Raw genomic sequence first — 23,551 nt, 5'->3', positions numbered from 1 at the left:
CAGAACTAATCCCTCGGATCAAGGCTTCTTGGTTTCTTTCAGCATTATATAGAAAAAAATTCAATTCAAAAAATCATATCCTTAATTAAAGAGTAAGTTAATGGCGTGTGGTACACAATAATGTCATCTAACAATGGGATAATATTTTGAAATATATGTATAAATCAAAAGTAAAATATTTCTTTTTAAATTATGTGTCTTCTATAGGCTCACTTTTGTGCAAACTTATATAAATGCTTTGTCGAACTTATATATATAGGCTCACTTTTGTATAAGACTGGCAATAACATTTTTAGGAAAGCGACAACACCAATAAGTTCACCATCCGTTACAATGGAGCAATCCCAAGAGAGGTAAAGAACAGGCCTAGGAACGCCACGAATGGAAGAGGACTTCTAGGAACAAACACCATCATCCACATTGACCGGAACCATCCACGTTGAGCCGCTCTCAAAAGTTCAAAATTTCATAAACTTCTATTCTATCACTGAAATTGAGGCGTTATTGGGGCTAGCAACATCTCAAAAGCGATCAGATATTAACTGTTCTTTGCCACACTTAAGTGGGTCATACTAAATAAGTTTAGAAACTACCGCCATGCTCCATTACTATTTTTTCTAATTTTAAGAGCCAATGGCTAAAAACTATTCTTATTCACAAAAACAAAACCAAACAAGTAGCGAAACTTTCATCCGCCCATAAACCCAAGGTGAACTCTTGAAGGACTTTGTCACCTGATTTAACAAAAAGAGAACATGGAGGTTTGCATCTGAATTCTAAGGTCACCTTGATTCAAGGTCTACATTAAGGAAGATTCAAGATCATTAAGAACCAATTAAATACAATGACTAACCAACCCACCAAAGCAGGAAAATACCTAAACTTTGAAAAGTTAAAGAAGATGTCTAAGCAACTCTCCTATCCCGCCGAGCTAGCACCGTCAAAAAAAAAAAAGTCCGACAATGAGATCATGTCAAACAATCTCACCAAACTACCTATCACCTACCTCTCGCGCCACAAAAAAATTTGCTTCACAATTGCTAACTTTATTAACTCTCAAATAAACATTATACACAATAATAGAGGCCATCCAAAATAAATGTACTATTGATGGCCAAAAAAGCTGAGGGGCCAATCGGAGCATTAAAATTCCAATGAATTCTACTTATACCAAAACAATCATTAATATGCCACAGAAGATATGCAACATAAAGATCTTCGAGATGCTAATAATGAAGGGTCTCTGGCAGTAGTTAAAGAGAAGCCAAAGGAAAAAACATAAGGAGCTAAACGATGAAAATGACCACCAAAGTTAGAATGTTCACGAAAATGAAATTATTAAGAGGGATCAAAACAAGCAGGCTTGAGATGGCTAGATTACTCTGAGGATAAAACATTTCTCCAATTAATTGTACCGATATGACCTTCCATTAATAAGAAATGAGTTAAGCAATCAACTTGAGAACCAACATCCCAATTTTGAGGCTTATTGGATCCTAATAGATTTTGACAATTTCATGGATGTTTGGTTTTAAATAACTTTGAAAAATTAAAAATTGATGCAAGAAAACTTAGAATTTTGTTAGACCGGTCCGACCGGTCCAGGCGGGACCGGTTCACGGGAGAAATCACAAAACAGGCGGAGATTCCGCCTCCTGGCGGAGAACGAGCGGCCCGACCGCTCAAACAGAGCGTTTTAGGAAGGATTTTTGGGGGGTTTCATGGAGAAATTTGAATGTAGGGATTGTTTAGGGAATTCCTTTTGATTTGTATACATTAAATAGATGTTTTTCCTAGGGTTTGAGCATCTTGAATTTGGCTGAAATTTGAGATCTCTTAGAGTTAGGTTTTCTTTGGGCTCTAGCGGCGTCTAGAGATTTGGGAGAGATCGATCCTCCTCTCGAATTGAGGATCAATTATATCTTGCTATTTTATTCATCTTCTAGTGAAATAGAAGCCTTCTACTTGTGTTTTCGAGCTGTTTTCCCTATATTCCTGCTGTTTTTTCTGCTGGGGACAGCAAACTACTGCTGTATTTTTACTGTTTTGGATTAGGGTCACTTGCAAACCAAGTGTTTCCTATCACAGACCAAAACTAATGATGATAACCATTTGATGATCAATCTCAATAACGAAGGTTAATTGATAAGTTGATGGATTAGATCGTTACTAGACCTAATATTACATTGGTTATAAGGGTTGTAAGTCAGCCCTAATATTACATTTGTTATTAGGGTCGTAAGTTAGCACGCACAAAATTCAAAGAAGCATTGAGAAGCTATTTTTTAGATCTTCATAAGTATTAAAAAGTCATAATGAAAAAATTGCTATATACTGAATATGCACGTCTAAACATTAATGCGCTCTCTATTTTTAATTATGCTGGCTCTACTAAGGACAGGAAAGCAACAGCTACCTATAGCTCATAATACATGCAAATTAATGTGAGTTAAAATACTTCTAGGAGAGTTTAATTTCCAAGTTACAAGGTTTAAGACTTCATATTATGACAATTGTGCTACCATTTATATTTCCAATAATAATATTTTTTTATTGATGAAATAAACATATTGAAGTGGATTGCCATTTCATACAAGATGTGTTTTCTAAGAAAATTATTACTCGTGTCTCCATTTTAAATCAAGTGACAGATATTTTTACCAAGGCTCTAGGATACTGATGTAGGCAAAAAAAATATTTCATTGGGTATTTATTGTTGGGCTAAAAATTGCTTAATGGGCTTGGCCCAATTCCTTTTTTGTTGTTTGGTGTTTGGCTAGCTGTTGGGCACCTAGTTGTTTGGTTTCTGAGCCTGTCATGCCTTTTTTTCCTTGGTTTTTGTTGGGTTTCTTGGCTGTTCCGATTCTAGTTGGTTGTTGGGTTGCTTGTCCGTTCGGTTCTTGGGCTAGCCGTGCCATTTTCTTAGGTTTTCCCCTCTGTTTTGGTTGGCTAATTCGGGTGACTGCTTTAAGTGATTGTTGGTTTCCTTTCCCTATTTATTGGGGATGTTGGCTGCTGTTGGAAAAATTGTTGAACCTTATTTTGTCTCCAAAAACCTAAGGGTTTTCTTCCCAAGCTTGAGAGCTTCTTCTTCCCTACTTCTTCTAAGTCTTTTATCTGCTTTCTTCTCTCCATGGTAACCTTTCCATTGTATCTTTCTTCTCAAAAGTTGTAAGGTGTCTTTGAGTAGTATTTATAAGTTGTCGTTGTGCCGTGTTTAAATTATTTGTTATTGTTGTTCCTTTTATTTTAAATTGTAAGGTTTTGTTTGTCTATGTTTAAGGAAAGGAATACTTTTTTTGAGTTTGCAATATTTTTAATTTTTTTATTGCATCAATTTGGTATCAGAGCCTTTGGTTGTCTTCTATTCTTCCTTTCTTCTTTAAAAAAATATGGATAATCAGCAAGCTGAATGGCAACGTATTTTTATGCAACAACTGGTTAACCTACAACAACAAATGAAAAAAAAATGACTAATAACCTGGCTACACTAATTCAAAAAGGCAAACCTATTTTGAAACAAAATGCAGGATCCAATAAGGTGAAATCTATATTCCAACGAGCAAATTCTACCTGTCAGCAAAACTAACTTTGGAGAGCGCCTATTGATAAAGTTGGTTCTTCAATTAATCCTGATTCAGTTCATAATCTTGTTAGTAAGTTGCCGTGTTTTCCTCCTGTGAAGCAACATACTAAAAAAGAAGAAGAAGAAAAGCAGCCAAGCTATACTCTTCAAGATGCTTAGTGTACCATTTATCCAGTCAAAAATATTATGGATAAATTTGAGACTCAAACAGTAGACAAAGTTGAAGTCCCGTATAAGAACAATGGAGAAGCTATTATTTTTTAAAGACAATCTGATGAGGCGACGTTTGATCAACCTGTCAGTTACAAAATGCTATTGAATAAAGTAAACATGGAAGAAGAGAAGGTGAAGCAGCCAGAAGAACTGCAATTGAGGACAACGACCATGGAGAAAGCTACTGATACAAACTCCATAGCTCATCAAAATATTGAAGGGAAATTGCAGCTTATAGAGGATGAACAATTTGAATTAATGAATCTAGTTGCGTCAAGTAAAGGTTTATCATCCATTATTTTCCTTGACAAGTATACTTTGGTTAGCAGTATTTTATCAAAAGATGTTGAGCTTTTTGAAAGAGTTGGTTCAACCACATATCATGAAAAACCTTATTTTGAGAAAAATCGTTCAATTATTGAAAAGATATTAACATGTACTACTAAAAGCAAATAGTTGTGTGAGACTTTGCCCCTTACTATTCTTAATGATATTGTGGATATCTGTACAACCCAAGTAAAACGTGGAGTGCACCAACGACACTTGATTGGATGGAATGGACGCCCCCTTGACTGACTATTGAATATGAGTTGCAACTTCATCATCCTGATATCTCTCAGCATATGATTGAAGTGTTCTCATCATAAGATGAGATTCTCCACTTGAGGAGAATTGATCTAGGAAAAAAAAAAAAAAAACATTTTCTTAGGTGTTTGGCTAGCTGTTGGGCACCGGGCTGTTTGATTTATGAGCCTATCGTGCCTTTTTTCCTAGGTTTCTGTTGGATTTCTTGGCTGTTCCGATTATGGCTGGTTGTTGGGCTGCTTCTCCGTTCAGTTACTGGGATGGCTGTGCCTTTTTCATGGGTTTTTCCTTGTGTTTTGGTTGGCTAATTTGGGCAGTTACTTTAAGTGATTGTTGGTTTCCTTTCCTTATTTATAGGGGTTGTTGGCTGCTATTGGAAAAAGTTGTTGAACCTTATTTTGTCTCCAAAAACGTGAGGGTTTTCTTCCAAAGGTTGAGAGCTTCCTCTTCCCTCCTTCTAAGTCTTCTATCTTCTTTCTTCTCTCCATGGTAGCATTTCCATTGTATCTTTCTTCACAAAAGTTGTAAGGTATTGTTGAGTCGTATTTATCAGTTGTCGTTGTGCCGTGTTTAAATTATTTGTAATTGTTGTTCCTTTTATTTTAAATTGTAAGGTTTTGATTGTCTATGTTTAAGGAAAGGGATATTTTCTTTGAGTTTGCAATATTTTTATTTTTTTCTTGCATCAATTTGGTATCAGAGCCCTTGGTTAACTTCTATTCTTCCTTTCTTCTATATAAAAATATGGATAATCAGCAAGCTGAATGGCAATGTATTTTTATGCAACAACTGGTTAACCTACAACAAAAAATGAAAGAAATGACAAATACGCTGGCTGCACTAAGTCAAAGGCAAACCTATTTTGAAACAAAATGCAGGATCCAATAAGGTGAAATCTATATTCCAACAACAACAACAAAACAACAACATCAAGCCTTTATCCCACTACGCGGGGTCGGCTACATGAATCCTTTTTCTCCATTGTGTCCTATTAAAAGTCAAATTCTCGTTTAAATCTAATAAAGAAAGGTCATTCCCAATATTTTCTAACCAAGTCTTTTTAGGTCTACCCCTACCTTTCTTAACATAAGTAAAATCTAATACCTCTACTCTCCTAACCGGGTCATCGGAAGGCCGCCGTTTTATGTGACCAAACCATCTAAGGCGACTCTCTCTAATCTTATCTTCTACTGGAGCGACTCCGACCTTTTCACGTATATGCTCATTTTGTATCCTATCTCTAAGGGTAAAGCCACTCATCCACCTGAGCATCCTCATCTCTGCCACACTTAACTTAGTATTATGCTTCTCTTTTAATGGCCAACATTCGGCACCATAAAACATTGCAGGCATCACTACCATCTTATAAAATTTTCTCTTAAGTTTGAGGGGTACATTTCTATCACATAATAATCCCGATGCATTCCTCCACTTCAACGAGCAAATCTATATTCCAACGAGCAAATTCTACATGTCAGCAAAACTCACTTTGGAGAGCGCCTATTGATAAAGTTGGTTCTTCAATTAATTCTGATTCAGTTCATAATCTTGTTAGTAAGTTATCGTGTTTTCCTCCTGTGAAGCAACGTACTAAAAAAGAAGAAGAAGAAATACAACCAAGCTATACTCTTCAAGATGCTCAGTTTACCATTTATCCAGTCAAAAATATTGTGGATAAATTTGAGACTCAAACAGTAGACAAAGTTGAAGTCCCGTATAAGAACAATTAAAGGCAGTCTGATGAGGCGACGTTTGATCAACCTGTCAGCTGCAAAATGCTATTAAATGAAGTAAACATGGAAGAAGAGAAGGTAAAGCAGCCAGAAGAACTGCAATTGAGGAAGCTGCTGATACAAACTTCATAGCTCATCAAAATATTAAAGGGAAACTGCAGCTTATAGATGATGAATCTAGATGCGTCAAGTAAAGGTTTATCATCCATTATTTTCCTTGACAAGTATACTTTGGTTAGCAGTATTTTATCAAAAGATGTTGAGCTTTTTGAAAGAGTTGGCTCAACCATATATCATAAAAAACCTTATTTTGAGAAAAATCCTTCAATTGTTGAAAAGATATTAACAGGTACTACTAAAAGCAAATAGTTGTGTGTGACTTTGCCCCTTACTCTTCCTAATGATGTTGTGGATATCTGTACAACCCAAGCAAAACATGGAGTGCACCAACGACACTTGATTGGATGGAATGGACGCACCCTTGACTGACTGTTGAATATGAGGAGTTGCAACTTCATCATCCTGCTATCTCTCTGCAGATGATTGAAGCGTTCTCATCAAGAGATGAGATTCTCCACCTGAGGAGAATTGATGCAAGCAAAAAAAACATTTCCTTGGGTTTTGGCTAGCTGTTGGACACCTGGATGTTTGGTTTATGAGTCAGTCGTGCCTTTTTTCCTTGGTTTTTGTTGGGTTTTTTGGTTGTTCCGATTCTGGCTGGCTGTTGGGTTGCTTGTTCGTTCGGTTATTGGGATGGTTGTGCCTTTTTCATGGGTTTTTCCCTCTGTTTTGCTTGGCTGATTTGGGCGGCTGCTTTAAGTGATTATTGGTTTCCTTTCCCTATTTATAAGGGTTGTTGGCTGCTGTTGGAAAAAGTTGTTGAACCTTATTTTGTCTCCAAAAACCTGAGGGTTTTCTTCTAAAGCTTGAGAGCTTCTTCTTCCCTACTTACTTCATCTTCTAAGTCTTCTATCTTCTTTCTTCTCTCCATGGTAACATTTCCATTGTATCTTTCTTCTCAAAAGTTGTAAGGTGTCGTTGAGTCGTATTTATAGGTTGTCGTTGTGTTGTATTTAAATTATTTGTTATTGTTGTTCCTTTTATTTTAAATTGTAAGGTTTTATTTGTCTATGTTTAAGGAAATGAAGACTTTCTTTGAGTTTGCAATACTTTTTTTTTATTGCATTAGATACCTACCTTTTTGTCATTTAGATAACAAGTTGGAGCTAATAGATAGATATAATCAAGCTTGGAGGAGGGTGTTGGCCTGTTTAATAGGTATTAATGTATTTATTTAATGGTTAAGTCTCCTAATAATGTAAGGAAATTATATTAGAAAGTTAACCTCATAATTGAGGATATAAATCCCAATTATTTACTTTATTATTGTATTCTCATATATGCCTGTTTGTAGACTCTCTTAAAGTCAATAAGACAAACATCTTTCCTCTCAACATCCTTATGTTGAAACTCAATTCACATCTTTATGCAAGTGAAGTTTCAAATAAAGGAACTCATTATCATTCACTTTCTGCCAAACAAACAATGACACTGAGCTCCAAAAATCATTGCTAATCACTTCCAAACATTTACGTCGAAACAAACTAGTCCTAAGAGATACAAGTAAAAGAAGCCCACCCGCATGGAAATTCCTCAAGAACATGATGAAGCACGACACAACTAATAAAGAAAAACAGGACACAATAGAAGGTAAGAATTGGCAAGTTGTATTGTTCTTACTCCGTCTCAAATTTGCAAGAGCAACTGCAATTTTGGCACCAACGTAAGCATTGTTCTTCACCAGAGCAATATCTTCAGTTTGAGTAAGAAGAACAGAAAACAAATATCAAGAAATCAAAGGAAATGAAAAGCAAGATTTTATAATAACAACTTCTAATAAGTGCTTCTGCTTCTTAATATTTGGATCAGTGAGTTCAACCTGGAAACAAGAAAAACAAGTATAATCATAAAAAGGATACTGGCAGCTAATGATGCTCCTCCTGTTAGCTCATTCACTCTAGAAAGCAAGAAAGGAGTAGCAGCATTCCCTGTTACTTGTTTGTCACTGCAGTAAAATGATTCAAGAATCCATAAGGATAGTATCTAATTACATTGCTCCCTGATTTACCATAAACACATACAGCATATATTAACCGTAATTACTTTATTTCCTCTGCTGAAATCTAGTTAATTTAGCATGCAACTTGCAATTTACAACTTGCATTATAAATATAAATGATATTAAAATGTTATTCAATTTTTTCCCGTTCGCTCTTTACGCAAAAAAGATAAACCCATGACATTATCTTTTAGCATGAACTGATTTGAAATAAAGTTTCTGTACGGGAAACCCGCAATGTCATGCATGTGAGTGCAAAGACACTTACATAAATGTGAGCAAATACACAGATTAAAACCTGTGAAAGTGAATAGGACAAAAACAGAACATATAGGCATGGAAGCGAAGAAAATTTTGACTCACTTTGCTTCTTTTAGGGCCCTTGTTATTGCAGATTCTATGAAATGTCCATAAGCTGCATGTTCTTTAGGAATGGGCACAGCAATCAGAATTCCACTTCCAAGCCTTACATTCAGGTTGGCATCTGCAGATAGAGCTAAAGAAGGTTAACGAAAAGACAATATGAAACAATTTTGATATAGGAAATTCAATTTATATCTGGCGCTAACTTATAAGTCTAGCACATTCCTCGGGAGTATCTAGCCGACATGGAACCTGCACTCAGCATGATGATGGTTAAATTCAAAAACCCAATTAAAAGTTTCTTGATAAATGTATATAAGTTTTCTATTCATAGCTCAATCAAAATAAAGGCATCTTATAGAACTGTAACATTAGTTAGGAATAAACAGGAAGGCCTAGTGAACTTTTCTAAATACAACTAGTATACCATTTTAAATCCAAACTGCGAATGCATTAATTGATTTCATAGTATAATTTTAGGATGGATAAAAGTTCAATAATTTTTTAGGTAAAAACTCTCATTAGTTAATAAAAAGTATAAAAATAATGGTTCATGGAGAAACCATAAGCTTGGGACGGACAATTTCACCAAAATCTAATGAGCAAGATATTGAAGCATTATCTTCTCTCAGTGTCATGGCAGTTGCAACATTTGATCAGATTAAACTGTGTAAAGAACTTCTAACTCTAACATGTTCTCCATAATAAAGAAATTAAAGATTTTTAATCAAAATACTTAAAGGCCAAAAAGGGGTGCTACAAAGAGAGGTTAAAGTGGCCAAATCATTGGTGAGGGATAACGTGAAACTAATTGAATCCCTTGCAAGAAATTTTGAACTAAAGTCAAAGTGAAAATAATGTGCCACAGTAGGGTCAATATTATTTTGAGGATTAAAAATATGTCAAATGAGTAGAGAAAGGATGGTGTTGGTTCACATTTTTAAGAATAAAGGTGATGCAAAAGAGTGTAACAATTAACGAAGAATTAAGTTAGTATGTCATACAGTAAAATAATAGGAGAGACTATTTGAGCATAGGTTATAACATGATACTAAAGTTTCTCAAAATCAGTTTGGATTCAAGCCTGTAGGTCTACACTCAACACTATAGAAACTATGCATTTGTTGACAGGTTTGATGGAGAAGTATAAAGAGAGTAAGGAGAGTATGCACAAGATATTTATTGATTTAGAGAAAGCATATGATAAAGTTCCAAGAGAAAGTGGTCTGGAGAGTTCTAGAAAAAAAAGTTAATAATGCTTAAATTCAAGTCATTAAGGATATGTATACACGAGTTGTTACTTGTGTTCAAACACAAGGTGGTTTGACCAATTATTATCCCATTTCAGTTGCAATATATCAAGGATCAACTTTAAGCCCATACCTTTTGCTTTAGTCATGCATGTTCTTACTAGACATTTGTAAGAGAATATACTTTCATGTGAAATTCTTCTTGTTAATAAGACTAAGAGGAAATTGATGAAAAACTTGAATTCTGGGGATCAACCTTAGAGTTTAAAAGTTTTTGTTTGAGCACATCTAAAACCGAATGCATTTGAGTGAAATTTTAGTATTAATAGATCAAGTGGTGGGATTGTGACATTGGGTGATTGAGTCATTAAAAAGAATGCAAGTTTTAACTATCTCAGGTCTATTGTTCAAAGTGATGGTGAAATAGATGGGAACATTATTAATAGAATTCAAGTTGGATGGTTGAAGTGGAGTAATTGATGTAGAACTATGATGTTGGCAAAGATACTTATTAGGATTTTGCACAACTTCTTGATTAGAGAAATAGCAAATAAACTACTAGCAAATAAAACGATGAAAGAAAATGTAAGAAGGGTCACAACTGTTTAGGCTAAGTTGCATAACAAGAGATTTGAAGCTTCAAAATATCATAGGAAAATAATATTATGCCAAAATAGTAGCTTCAACAAAATCCCTAGTCTAACAATGAGATTAGTAATCACATGAATGCACTCAAATTCCTACGTTTACTAAGCTTAGCAGAATTGGCGGATGCGTCCTGCGTAACTACAATCAACTCACAAGAAAAGGTTAGGCTTAAAAAACACAAGAGGAGGGAGAATAGAAAACCTTCGCTAAGGACCAGCGACAATCTACCACTTGAAGATCTCCAATTGTTCTTCAATAGCTTCCACCAAAGTATCGAAGATGCGCTCTATGTAGTCCTCAACGGTGTGATCGATCCTCGGGTTGACGTCAAAGAAAATTGAATGGAGAATGTGCACGAAGCCGCTCGTCGTACTCAAGTTCGTAATTAGTGTCGGGATCGACCACTCAGAGATGCTCGATGACAATGTCTTCCCAAGGATTGCTAGTATTCTTGAAGGTCGTCGAAGAGAAAGAAGTTTCTCTTCAACTTGAAGTAAGGACGAGGCAAGGAGGAATTTTCCTTTCCAAAATCTGAAATAAGTTTCAAATTTTTGAAATTAGAAGATAGGAAATTAAGAGGGAAAGTTTAATTCCTCAAATCCAAGTGGAGATTTAATGAGAGAGAGAGAGAGAGAGATTGGAGAGAGAGGGAGGGGGGCGAGTAAGAAATAGGGGCCAGCGGCTTTAATGAGTGGGGGAGGGATTTATATGGAGGTGATTTGGGTTCCTAAATTTAGGTTTAGAGATTAGGAAAGAATTAATTGGTTCCAATTTAATTTGAAATTCAAATTGGATTCAATTTGGAAACTTTCCTAAAATAGTTTAATAGAATTAGGAAAGGATTTGAATCTTGAATTTAATTAATTTGGATTCCAAATTGATCCCAAATTAATTCAAACTAAATTAGGAGAATAAAAGCAAGGAAAGTGGGGTGGGGCCAGCGGTTCCTCAAGCATGAACGGCGGCTATAGCCTATAAGGAGATAGGGAGGGAATTGTGGAGGCATTCAATGCTATCTTAAATTAAGGAATTAAATTTGGAATGAAATATTTCATCCAAATTAATTCAAAATTCAAATAGGCTTTGAATTAGGAAGTTGTCTAAAATAGGATTATAATTTAGGTAACTATTTTAAATTCAAATGGATTTGAATTTACTCATGAATAGAGTTGCCTAAAATATGAAAGGCTAATTTAGGAAAGGTTTAATGGAAAGATGATGATGGAGGGAAAGACCAAGAGGAGGGGCCGGCGGTTTAGGGGGGTTTGACCGTGGATGGTGGTGGTGGGGTTTGGGTTTGGCCGACAGGTGGGGGTGGGGAGTTAGGGTTGCTGGCAGCTTAGGGAAGAGGGGAAGTGGAAAAGAAGATAGATAATTAAAACCACAAACCCGGCCGTCTCCAAGGTTGGTGGGTGGCCCGAGTTCCCTCTCCTAGGGATTTACCAATCAAACTCTCAAGCTCTCACAAGAACTCATGCAAGGAAAAAAATTTAATCAATCATTCACTAGCTTTGAAAGAAAGACAAGGATAAGACTCAAAAAATAGAAAAGACGACAATGCCCTCGGGGCTTACATACGACATCCCTTACTAAAAGGGTACAATTGAAAATTTAAATAAAACAAATACAATGATAACATAAATAAGAAAATACATAAGATAAATCAAAAGTACAATGGCTCGATCGTGGTCATAAATCGGCGGCCACGCCTCTGATAAACCTACTATGATTCGATGTCCCCATCAGTAATGCATCGGGTTTGTTATGTGATAAAAAAGTACTCCTCAAACTTTAGAGAAAATTTTATAAGATGGTAGTGGGGCTTACAATGCTTTATGGAACAGAATATTGGTCATTAAAAGAGAAGCATACAATTAAGTTTTGCAGAGATGAGGATGCACAGGTGGATAAGTGGCATTACACTTAGAAACATAATATGAAATAAGTATATACATGAAAAAGGTTAGAGTAGCTCCGATGTCAAATAAGATTAGAGAGGGTCACCTTAGATGGTCTGGTCACATAAAACATCGGCCTTATGATGACCTTGTTAGGAGAGTATATGTATTAGATTTGAAATATGTTAAGAAATATAGAGATAAACAAAAATATTTGGATAGAAAGTATTAAAAAAGACTTTTTTTAATTAGATTTAAATGAGAAATTGACTCTTAACATGACACAAACGAGAAAAAAAGACTCATATAATTGACCCTAATTAGTGGGATAAATGCTTGTTGTTGTTCTGTCAATAATCACCATCATCATTAATTTCTATCACAACAATTTGGATCGGACCAATTAGAAAATCATTTGTAAAACAGAAAATTGATGAAAATGGCGCGTCAATTGAATTGGTACAGCAAATCTTGTCTACGAGATCTTGGTGATAAGCAAGGAGAATGAAGCTATTACACAATTGTCAAACACATGAAGAATACCAAACTATAAAAAATAAGCAATGGAATTATAAAATTGGGAAAAGAAACAAATTATACACACATCAATGTGAACATTAGGTGAGAAATAAGCCCTAACAAAAATAATAGACCCATCAAGATCCTTAAATATGTTGTAATATCAGGGTGTGTTCTAGAGAACAAAAACTTGGCCCATTATTTTAATACTCCAAAGTAGATTAAAAATAGTTCAGCTTTGCGTTAAAATTTCAAGGTGATGGCACACAGCATAAGTTATTGGTTCTATGAGGAATCTAATTGTGCCAATCAATCGAGTTGTAATATTGACTCATACCCCAAATTCGCCGATCAAACGCCAAGGAGTTGTAGGTAAAACCTCTCTGAGAAAAATGACAGCGCCGCAATGCTATAGTTCAAAACGTCATGGCTATGCAAGACAAAGATACGAGATCGAGGCGTTTCAATTGCCGCAACTTTGCAAGTCTAGCTGAGCATTTTTTCTTATTTTGCTTGAACGGTAGCGTCCTTTTGTGTAATAAAAGTGCATCTCCTTGCTTGTTCTAAGTGCAGAATGGTATGAGAAAAGAAGAGAGACAAAGAAAGAGTGTAAGAAGAGAGATATGTACAATATCTCCCATTTCCATAGTGGATTTCTTGGTGTGGCATGGCTCCAAGTTTTTTTTCGATTTTGGGCTTTTCCATGTTAAAATCATGGTGCTTTTTTTTTTTTTTTTTTTTGCTACTTTCATTTTTTTTTTGTTTGTTTTTGTTGCATGATTGTATTCCCAACAACATATAACGCCAGCTAAAATTAGACTAGGAATATAACATGCTAAAATACCACAATGCTTTTAAAAAAACTACCATTTAGCAGTATGGGCTTTACACTGTGATTCTCAAACGTAACAATTTCGGCCAGCTTTGAACATTCATCAGTTTCATTTTTTCCTATCAGATGTTGTTCATGTAGATTTGATATGCCAAATGTTTTAAGCTCCATATGTGATCTAAGTGCAACTAGGATGAAATTTACAATAATTCACACATACTTGCACATACTTCAATATAATAATACTATGAAAATATTTTTGGATAAATTTTGTGACACGCCTTGAAGACGAAATCAGCAAGAAAGACAATGCAGAAATTGAGAAACAACGGCTATTTTTTTGTAATAAAACTTCAACATCAAAACAAGATACAATGATCTACTATTAGAAAGGTAGATCGTCTCCCCAGTTGACCAAGACACCACTAGGAAGTCTTCAAAAAAACTCTTAAAAAACTACAGCAAACTCTACAAACAAAACATGAAAAATAAACCCTAGAATCAGCCCAAAATAAACTCCCTAATTCCCCCCAAAAACAGCCCCCTTCCTTAATTAATTTCCCTCTCTTTTGCTATTTCAAAATTAAAATTATTTCATTTCTTATTTCCCTCCTTATTTCCTCTCCTAGTATATTTAATTAAATCTTTGTTGAAACCCACAAGGGGGTTGAACCTACTACCTTTTCCCCATAATATTTTGTTCACACATACACAAATTCTAGATTGATTATTTTCTTATAAGAAAAATAAATCGTTTAGATTGCAAAGATTATAAAGTTATTCCGAGTGACAGTTAAGGGTGTCAATTCGGGTCAACGGGTCGGGTTCGGGTCGAACCCAGAACCGCCCCGAACCCGACGCGGCACTATTCGGGTCAAACCCAAACCCGACCCATTTTTAAAAACGGATCAGGTTTCCGGACCTGAACCCGAGACCCGATTTGTGTCCGGGTCAACCCGACCCAACACGAATGACCCAAAGTTGACCTAAAATTGCTAGTTTTCAGGTCAAAATCGAGTCAAAAGAGGGTCAATCTCGGGTTTCCGAGTCAAATAGGAGTTTTCATGTCATTTTTGGGTTGTTGGGTCAACCCGAACCTAACCCGATTTTTAAAACGGGTTGATTTGTTGAACCCAAACCCGACCCGTTTCGGGTCCGGGTTGACCCTAACCCGAATTTTTCCGGGTCGGGTTCGGGTTATGTCAAAAATTGACACCCCTAGTGACAGTTTATGTACCCAACATCATTTATTAATTTTGAACTTTAAGATGAGCTGGCAAAATATTAAAAATAAAGCAAATTGTTGTTCTAGGATTAGATTGGGGCATTTAAAGAATATTAACAAAAAAATTTTGAGAGTAAGATTCTAGATCTTAAGATTTTGTCTGTACATGAGGAAGTTAATGTTATGCGGGAAAAAGTAGCTAGTGATATTAGGAATTTTGTAAAAAAATGTGCTTGGAGTATCAAAAGAAAAACTCCTAATAGTAAAAATAATTTATGGTGGAATCAAAATGTGCAAGAAAATATAAAAAATAAAAAGATTTGTTATAAAAATTAGTTTAGCTGTAAAAACTCTTATAATTGAGAAAGATATAAAGATGCCCGTAAGAAGTCTATAAAAAAAATTTGCAATGCAAAATTTTTAACTTTTAATGACTTATATAATAGATTAGATACTAAGGATGGTGAAAGATATATGTATAAGTTAGCTAAACAAAGATATAGGAGTAATAAGGATTTAGTTTAAGTGAAGCATATTAAGAATGAAGATTAAAAAATGCTTTTATTATAAAATGATATTCAACAAATGTGGATGAGATATTTTATTAAACTTTTTAATGAAGATTATAAGAATTCAATTGACTTCAATGATCCTAGTCCTAAATGAAAATAAAGATTTTTGTTTTTATCGGCATATTAGTAAAACCGAAGTTAAAGAATCTTTAAAGAAAATGAAGTATGAAAAAACTGTTGGATCTGATGATATTCCAATAGTGGTGTGGAAATGCTTAGGAGATGAAGGAATTTTTTGGCTTACTAAACTTTTTAACATTATTTTGAAGGCTAAAAAGATGTCAAATGAGTGGAGAATGAGTGCGTTGATTCATATTTTTAAGAATAAAAATAATGCACAAGATTGTGTGAATTATAGTTGAATTAAGTTAATGTGTCATACTTTAAAACTCTGGGAGAAAGTTATAGATCATAGGTTGCGGCGTAACACTAATGTTTATCAAAATCAATTTGGATTCATGCCAATGGAAGCTATACATTTATTGAGAGGTTTGATGGAGAAGTATAGAGAGAATAAGGAGGATATATATATGATATTTATTGATTTAGAGAAAGCGTATGATAAAATTCCAAGAGAATGGCTATGGAGAGTTCTACATAAGAAAGCAGTTAATAATGCTTATATTCAAGTCATTAAGGATATGTATGCAGAAGTTGTTACTTGTGTTCAAACACAAGGTGGTTTGACCAAGTATTTTCCTATTTCAGTTGGATGACATCGAGGATCAACCTTAAGCCCAAATCTTTTTGCTTTAGTCGTGAATGTTCTCACTAGACATTTGCAAGAAGTTGTACCCTGGTGTATGTTTTTTGTTGATGATATTCATCTTGTTGATAAGACTAGAGATGGAGTTGAAGGAAAACTTGAATTATGGATGTCAACCTTAGAGTCTAAAGGCTTTCATTTGAGTATATCTAAAACTGAATATATGGAGTGTAATTTAAGTAACAATAGTTCTTATGGGGTACTGTGACTTTAAGCAATCAAATCATTGATAAGAGTAGACATTTTAGATATCTTGGATCTATTGTTCAGAGTGATGGTGAAATAGATGGAAATATTATTAGTAGAATTCAAGTTGGATGGTTGAAGTGGAGGAATGTATCGGGCTTGTTGTGTGATAGAAAACACCCCCTCAAACTTAAGGGAAAATTCTATAGGATGGTTGTTAGACCTGCAATGCTTTATGGTGCAGAATGTTGGCTATTAGAAGAGAAGCATAATATGAAGTTAAATGTTGCAGAGATGAGGATGCTCAGGTGGATGAGTATCTTTACTCTTAGAGATAGAATACGAAATAAGCATATACGTGAAAAGGTTGGAATAACTCCAATTGAAGATAAGATTAGAGAGACGCCTTAGATGGTTTGGTCACATAAAATGGCGACCTTCCAATGACCCGGTTAGGAAATTAGATGCATTAGATTTAACTTATATTAAGAAATGTAGAGGTAGACCTAAAAAGACTAGGTTAGAAAATATTAGAAATTACTTTTCTTTATTAGATTTAGATGAAAATTTTACCGTTAATAAAAAACAATGGAGAAAAGTGGTTCATATAGCTGACCCCGCATAGTGGGATAAATCCTAAACTATCAATCTCATTAGCCTTCTCTCCAACCCATTTAATTTCTTGAATGCATAGAATATTTATTTTCCTACGAATCATAATATCTATTACAACAACAACAACATCAAGCCTTTATCCCACTACGTGGGGTCGGCTACATGAATCCTTTTTCTCCATTGTGTCCTATTAAAAGTCAAATTCTCGTTTAAATCTAATAAAGAAAGGTCATTCCTAATATTTTCTAACCAAGTCTTTTTAGGTCTACCCCTACCTTTCTTAACATAAGTCAAATCTAATACCTCTACTCTCCTAACCGGGTCATCGCAAGGCCGTCGTTTTATGTGACCAAACCATTTAAGGCGACTTTCTCTAATCTTATCTTCTACTGGAGCTACTCCAACCTTTTCACGTATATGCTCATTTCGTATCATATCTCTAAGGGTAAAGCCACTCATCCACCTAAGCATCCTCATCTCTGCCACACTTAACTTAGTATTATGCTTCTCTTTTAAAGGCCAACATTCAGCACCATAAAGCATTGCAGGCCTCACTACCATCTTATAGAATTTTCCCTTAAGTTTGAGGGGTACATTTCTATCACATAACAAGCCCGATGCATTCCTCCACTTCAACCATCCAACTTGAATTCTGCTGATAATATCCCCATCTATTTCACCATCACTCTGAACAATAGATCCAAGATATCTAAAACGTGTACTCTTATTAATGACTTGATCGCCCAAAGTCACAATCCCCTCACTAGGTCTATTACTACTAAAATTACACTCCATATATTCCGTTTTAAATCTACTCAAGCGAAAACCTTTAGACTCTAAGGTTGACCTCCATAATTCAAGTTTACCTTCAACTCCCTCTCTAGTCTTATCAACAAGAAGAATATCATCAGCAAAAAGCATACACCAAGGTACATCCTCTTGCAAATGTCTAGTGAGAACGTCCATGACTAAAGCAAAAAGATATGGGCTTAAGGCTGATCCTTGATGTAACCCAACCGAAATAGGAAAATACTTGGTCAATCCACCTTGTGTTTGAACACAAGTAATAGCTCCTGCATACATATCTTTAATGATTTGAATATAAGCATTATTGACTCCTTTCTTTTCAAGAACTCTTTATAGCACTTCTCTTGGAACTTTATCATATGCTTTTTCTAAATCAATAAATATCATATGTAGGTCCTCCTTATTTTCTCTATATTTCTCCATCAAAGCTCTTAATAAATGTATGGCTTCCATAGTCGACCTACCCGGCATGAATCCAAATTGATTTTGAGAAACATTAGTATCACGCCGCAACCTATGCTCCATAACTCGCTCCCATAGTTTTAAAGTATGACACATTAACTTAATACCTCTATAATTCGCACAATCTTGTGCATCACCTTTATTCTTAAAAATAGGAATTAACACACTCATTCTCCACTTATCTGGCATCTTCTTAGTCTTCAAAATAGTATTAAAAAGTTTAGTAAGCCATGAAATTCCTTCATCTCCTAAGCATTTCCACACCTCTATTGGAATATCATCAGGTCCAACAGCTTTTCCACCCTTCATTTTCTTTAAAGCCTCTCTAACATCAGTTTTACTAATACGCCGATAAAAACATAAATCTTTAGTTTCATCTAGGGTGCTAAGGTCACTATAGTCAAATAGAATCATAATATCTATTAATTTCATTAATTTTCCTGTAAGGATACCCTATATTCCAAGCTTCTATCCTAACTTTAATTTTATGGACTAGCTTTTTTGCTCACATCCGTCCATGATGTGGGAACCCTTGCCTATTTAACGCTGCACTCGGGCGTCGGTGCAACGACTCTTGCACACTTATTGTATTCAGGTCATACAGCGCGGCGCTTCCAGGAAACGACCTAATATTAACACAATGTATTAAAGGATTCATGTCATGATTATTCTACAAATTTTACACCGGTTGTCGACTACCTAATGCAACCCTCCACTTTTCTCATCCAGGACTTGGGACCTGGCAATAGCAGTGTTACTCAAAAAGATGAATTGAAAAAAAAAATGGCTAATTCACCATTTAGAGTCTAGTGAGATAACAACGGTCGAGCTCTTAGAGTTTTAGCAATCACCCTCGCCAACAAGCCATCACTTAAAAATACCTGATGGTCGAGTTAGTCTTCCAAAGAATCCCAAGTTTGATAAGCCTCGGCAATACAAATTAAAGAATACTTTCAAGTAATTCAAGAAGCCTATACTTTAATGAATATTATTAGTTTGCCTTACAAAGTCTCCAACTTTAATTCTAAGATTGTTATCCTAATGATTAATTCAGTTATTACAATATCATAATTCATGAGGTTCATCATCAAAATCAAGTTCCTAATGAAAAGATAAGTATGCTTTGGGCCTTACTCTAATAATGGATTTGATTCCCAAAAAATTATAATTAGAGGGGTTCATCACAAAAATCAAACTTCTAATCATAAAATCAAGCACTTCGACCAGCTTGCCTTATGATTGGCATGACTACCATGCATCATAACTAAAGAAGTTCCTAGTAAAATTTATGTCTCCCACGATAAATCAAGCAAACAATGTCAAGCTCATCCCCTACTATGGTATGCCTATCACCAATCATAGAAGGAGAGGATCCTATCATAAAAATCCACTTTTAATTTCTAAGAAAAATACATCCCAATATATTTTCTCCTACGATAGATGAACTCATCATGAATCAAAATTAAAAAGTACCCTTGTTACATACATGTCTCAAAAAATAAGACACAAATGCTTAAGACACTTAAACACTAATGCTAAGTTCAATTATAAGAAAATTTTAACAGAACAGTTCAACTACTCAAATCAAATTATTAATCATAAAGATAAAAACTTAGAGAGATTTTAACCTATGATGAGTACAATATCTCCATACAGAGCCAAGGAGAATCTATCATAAAAAATATCTTTTCAAATTCCAAGATAAATGTACTTCGGGGTTATTCTTGATGATTGCATAATTATTGCAAACCATAACTACCAGGAATTCCAATCAAATCTTACTCCTTGATCAAAAAGTGTGTGTGTATACACGCACACACACTTATGGATGTATGTTTGTATTTTTGTAAACAGAAATTAATATCTTTGTCCTTCAAGCAGTCACCTATCCTTCTTCCATATGAGTACCCCAATGATGAAAATTTTAAGTATGTACAAAGTCACAAAGAGCTAATATCATTATGATAATACTAAAAAATTTAACCAGTAAGATGCAAAATGCACCCACTGATTGAGCAGTTAGTTGATAGGCCGGTTAAGGAGCCGCAGTCTCACGTGTACAGGAGGCGGAAAGGGTCCACCTCCTTTAGTGCTTGCCGCCCACATGTGTGGGCCCCACTTGGAGCAATTGGGGGAGGGGGTTTGGGCGGCTAGGGTGAGAGGGAAAATTTGAATGAGGGGAGTATGAATTAGGGAATTAATTGTTTTAATAGGATGGTTTGTTTTAGGGTTAAGGTTATGCATGATTTGAGTTTCTCTTGGAGTTCCTTGGTGTTTTGGCTCTAGATTACTTTGTCTAGAGATTGGGAGAGAACGATCCTCCTCTCGAATTGAGGATCACTTTTATCTTGCTTCGTGTTTGTTAAACTTTGATTTACTTGTTGCAATACAAAGTTTTGTGGCTGATTTTGGTCCAGATTTGACGTTATCCCGCTGTTTTTGCCAATTAGTGATAGGTCTGCTTGCGAACTCAAGTATTTCCTTTCATTAGTCCAATTACAATAACATAATATCATAGTTATGGACCAATCTTGAATCTTTCCCAGTAGTGAATTTTAATTGTTGTAAGCTATAAGATGCACTCAGTGTAGCATGAAGCACTCTGTTAGCCAATATCAGCTTAAAACCGGCCCCTTTTATAGGCTCCCTCACTCTCTAGGCCAATGACATTCCCTTGTACATCATAATTGATGGTTGCTGACAAGGATCATTTGATTATATTGAGCTGAATGCCTTTGTTGGCAAAGTAGGTCAAGGTCTATGGAAACCCGAGATAAAATCATGAGATCATTATGGGGTTAGTCATCATTCCCCCACAATTCTCCTTTCTCTAATCTAAATTGATTATATTAAAGTAAAACATTGTAGAGCTTACAAAGTAGCATCAATCAAAAGTTCTCTATCATGATTCAGAGATACAATTAACCATAAGGTTTATGCTTATGAAAAATCTCAAATCATATTATAAAGTTCTCTTTAAATTCAACCCAAAATTACTTGAATATAAATATAATCAAATGGGCATTTTAGAGTCAAGCATAAGTCCACAAATAGCTTCTAATATTGTTAGATTTAGCATAATATTCCTTCGTAGCACTTTGATCTTGAGATCATCCCAGTGTCATATTGTACTTATTTATACATATCAATTTTAAATACCAACTAAATTTATTAATTATATTTCCTCATGCCTTATGAAAAGAACTGCTAATCAAACCTGGCATCCACTGGACTCGGTGAAAAATGCTGGAAAGTCATTGGTTCTGTAAGCAGCAACAGTCACTCCTTGGGTCTCCTGAAATTAATAAAAAGGCGTCATTGAGATTTTGAATTGAAATTTGTTGGTAAGTAAAGTATATCTAATTTTAACTTTCAAATAATGTTTTGAAATGATAATTATAGCATATAATAGCAATATAGCTATCTAATGAACTAAATAATGTTTTTAAATGATAATTATAGCATATAATAGCAATATAGTTATCTAATGAACTAAAAGGCCAAGGTATTATGTTAATAAAAATCAATTATAAAAAAAAGATGAATTTTGTTGGGACGGATATAAATACACTTTTCAAAGATAAAACGTGGTGTATTTTAAAATGCTTCTAAGGTTTAACCTATAAAGTGTGCATAAGAAAGAAGAAGAGTCTCACAACATTAACTTTGAGATCTAAAAGAAGTGAAAAAAAATGTTAGTTGAAAGCTAGATACATGCAAATTTAGTATGATAAATCATTTTGCATGCCACAGTACATCCATTGGACTTGTGTTGCATCACTAAATTCTTTTTTCCCCACGTGTATAGACCAAAAGTCTTCAACAACCCCTTGAACTAAGATCATGTCATTCTAGAGAGGTCATGATTTTGGAATTCCACATTCAACTGCATAAAATTGTGGGCTGAAAGCTTTAATCAGAAGAAAGAAATCCTCTATGGATTGCCATACCAAAAAAACGAGAAGTACTTCTCTAGTTGTTAAGCCCAAACACCAGGCTTCTTGATGTCAACGATTCCATCGCATCTTAGCAATTCTAACTTAACCAAAACTTCCATGGTGTAAAGATGATTACAAAGTGTGGAATGACATTATATGTTGTTAAGGATTCATGCAAAAAACAAAAAAAAACAAAAAAAGAACATGGCTTCTAAATTTTCTAACCTCTCGCCAAATCCCTCCAGACTAGTAAAAATTGAATGGGCTTCCCAGATTTGTTATTTTTTTACTACTGGTGGATCCTCAATGTTAATTGGGCTCAAATTTTTAAGTTAAACCAAGGCTAAGATCATCTCTTTTTTTTCCCACAAGATAGAACATATGTTCTGATGCCAAAATTGATCCCAACCTTAAGAGTTTTAGGCTTTAGAACTCCTGAGGGATAGAGAAAGAGATAGAGAGATCTAGGCCACCAACATGCTCTCGAGAAGGTGTCACCCTTGAACAAACTACACGTCTTTCTCCAACCAAAGGGATTTTCATGAGGAGTTACAGTTCGGTGGTTAACAAGCTATTATTAAGTTTTGAGGGGCATATTGGACTTTCCCCAAGCACTATGCATGTAGTCCAAGCGAAGGAATAGGCCTCAAAGCTGTTTTTACCCAGTCAACATCATACTCTAGAGAGGGGCTAGAGTCTGGTGGTTAACAAGCCACGAATATTTTTGAGGGCCTTATTAGATTTCCTTCATGAAATAATCATGTAGTCCAGGAGAAGAAACAGACCATGTAGCTCTTTCTGCTCCCTTAAGATCAATATCTTCCTGTCGAAAGTAGGAAAGTTGATGAAAAGAGAGAAATTCAGAAACCAAAAACTCTTCATTTTATTATTGTTAGTAGGACTTTAGGATCAAAGATAAAAAGTTGTTACTTAAGTAACTCATCCCATTTATCCTAAGAGAGCTATAAAAATTCTAGATTGACAAATCCATTTTTTATCGTACAAAGGAGCTAAATCCCTAAGATTTTACTTTCCTAGAAATAGAGCAAAGAAAATCTCACATTGCCTTGGCAATTTCATGAAACATAATTGTGAAAGAAATAAAAGTAAGAGACTATTCAATGGTTGTGTAAGAGCTGCACAATGAAACACTTGCTTGTTGTGAGAGTATGATCCAACAGTACGTATGTATCTGGCATCTATAAGTGTATTAAAGTTTTAAATTTATTAAGTT

General features: G+C 34.9%; 1 protein-coding gene across 6 annotated transcripts in view; it reads right to left on the bottom strand.

Moving 5' to 3' along the window:
• The window catches only part of LOC110111802 (pseudouridine-5'-phosphate glycosidase), a 62,328-nt gene that overhangs the window by 8,029 nt on the left and 30,748 nt on the right, over nt 1-23,551 (bottom strand). For 4 of the 6 annotated variants that reach the window (XM_028695074.1, XM_020843816.2, XM_028695076.1 and 1 more), the window contains 5 exons: nt 21,597-21,674; nt 8,806-8,851; nt 8,600-8,720; nt 8,097-8,182; nt 7,858-7,929 (listed from right to left, as the gene is read on the bottom strand). In XM_028695074.1, the coding sequence (XP_028550907.1) occupies nt 7,858-7,929; nt 8,097-8,182; nt 8,600-8,720; nt 8,806-8,851; nt 21,597-21,674 (403 nt within the window). Of the gene's footprint in view, nt 1-7,857; nt 7,940-8,096; nt 8,183-8,599; nt 8,721-8,805; nt 8,852-21,596; nt 21,675-23,551 lie in introns of all 6 variants that reach the window. The other 2 variants (XM_028695075.1, XR_003700797.1) reach the window with 2 other exon arrangements.

This window comes from Dendrobium catenatum, unplaced genomic scaffold (assembly GCF_001605985.2).
Source record: "Dendrobium catenatum unplaced genomic scaffold, ASM160598v2 fragScaff_scaffold_621, whole genome shotgun sequence".
NCBI classification, from domain to species: Eukaryota; Viridiplantae; Streptophyta; class Magnoliopsida; order Asparagales; family Orchidaceae; genus Dendrobium; species Dendrobium catenatum.
This window is presented reverse-complemented; position numbering and strand designations above follow the sequence as displayed.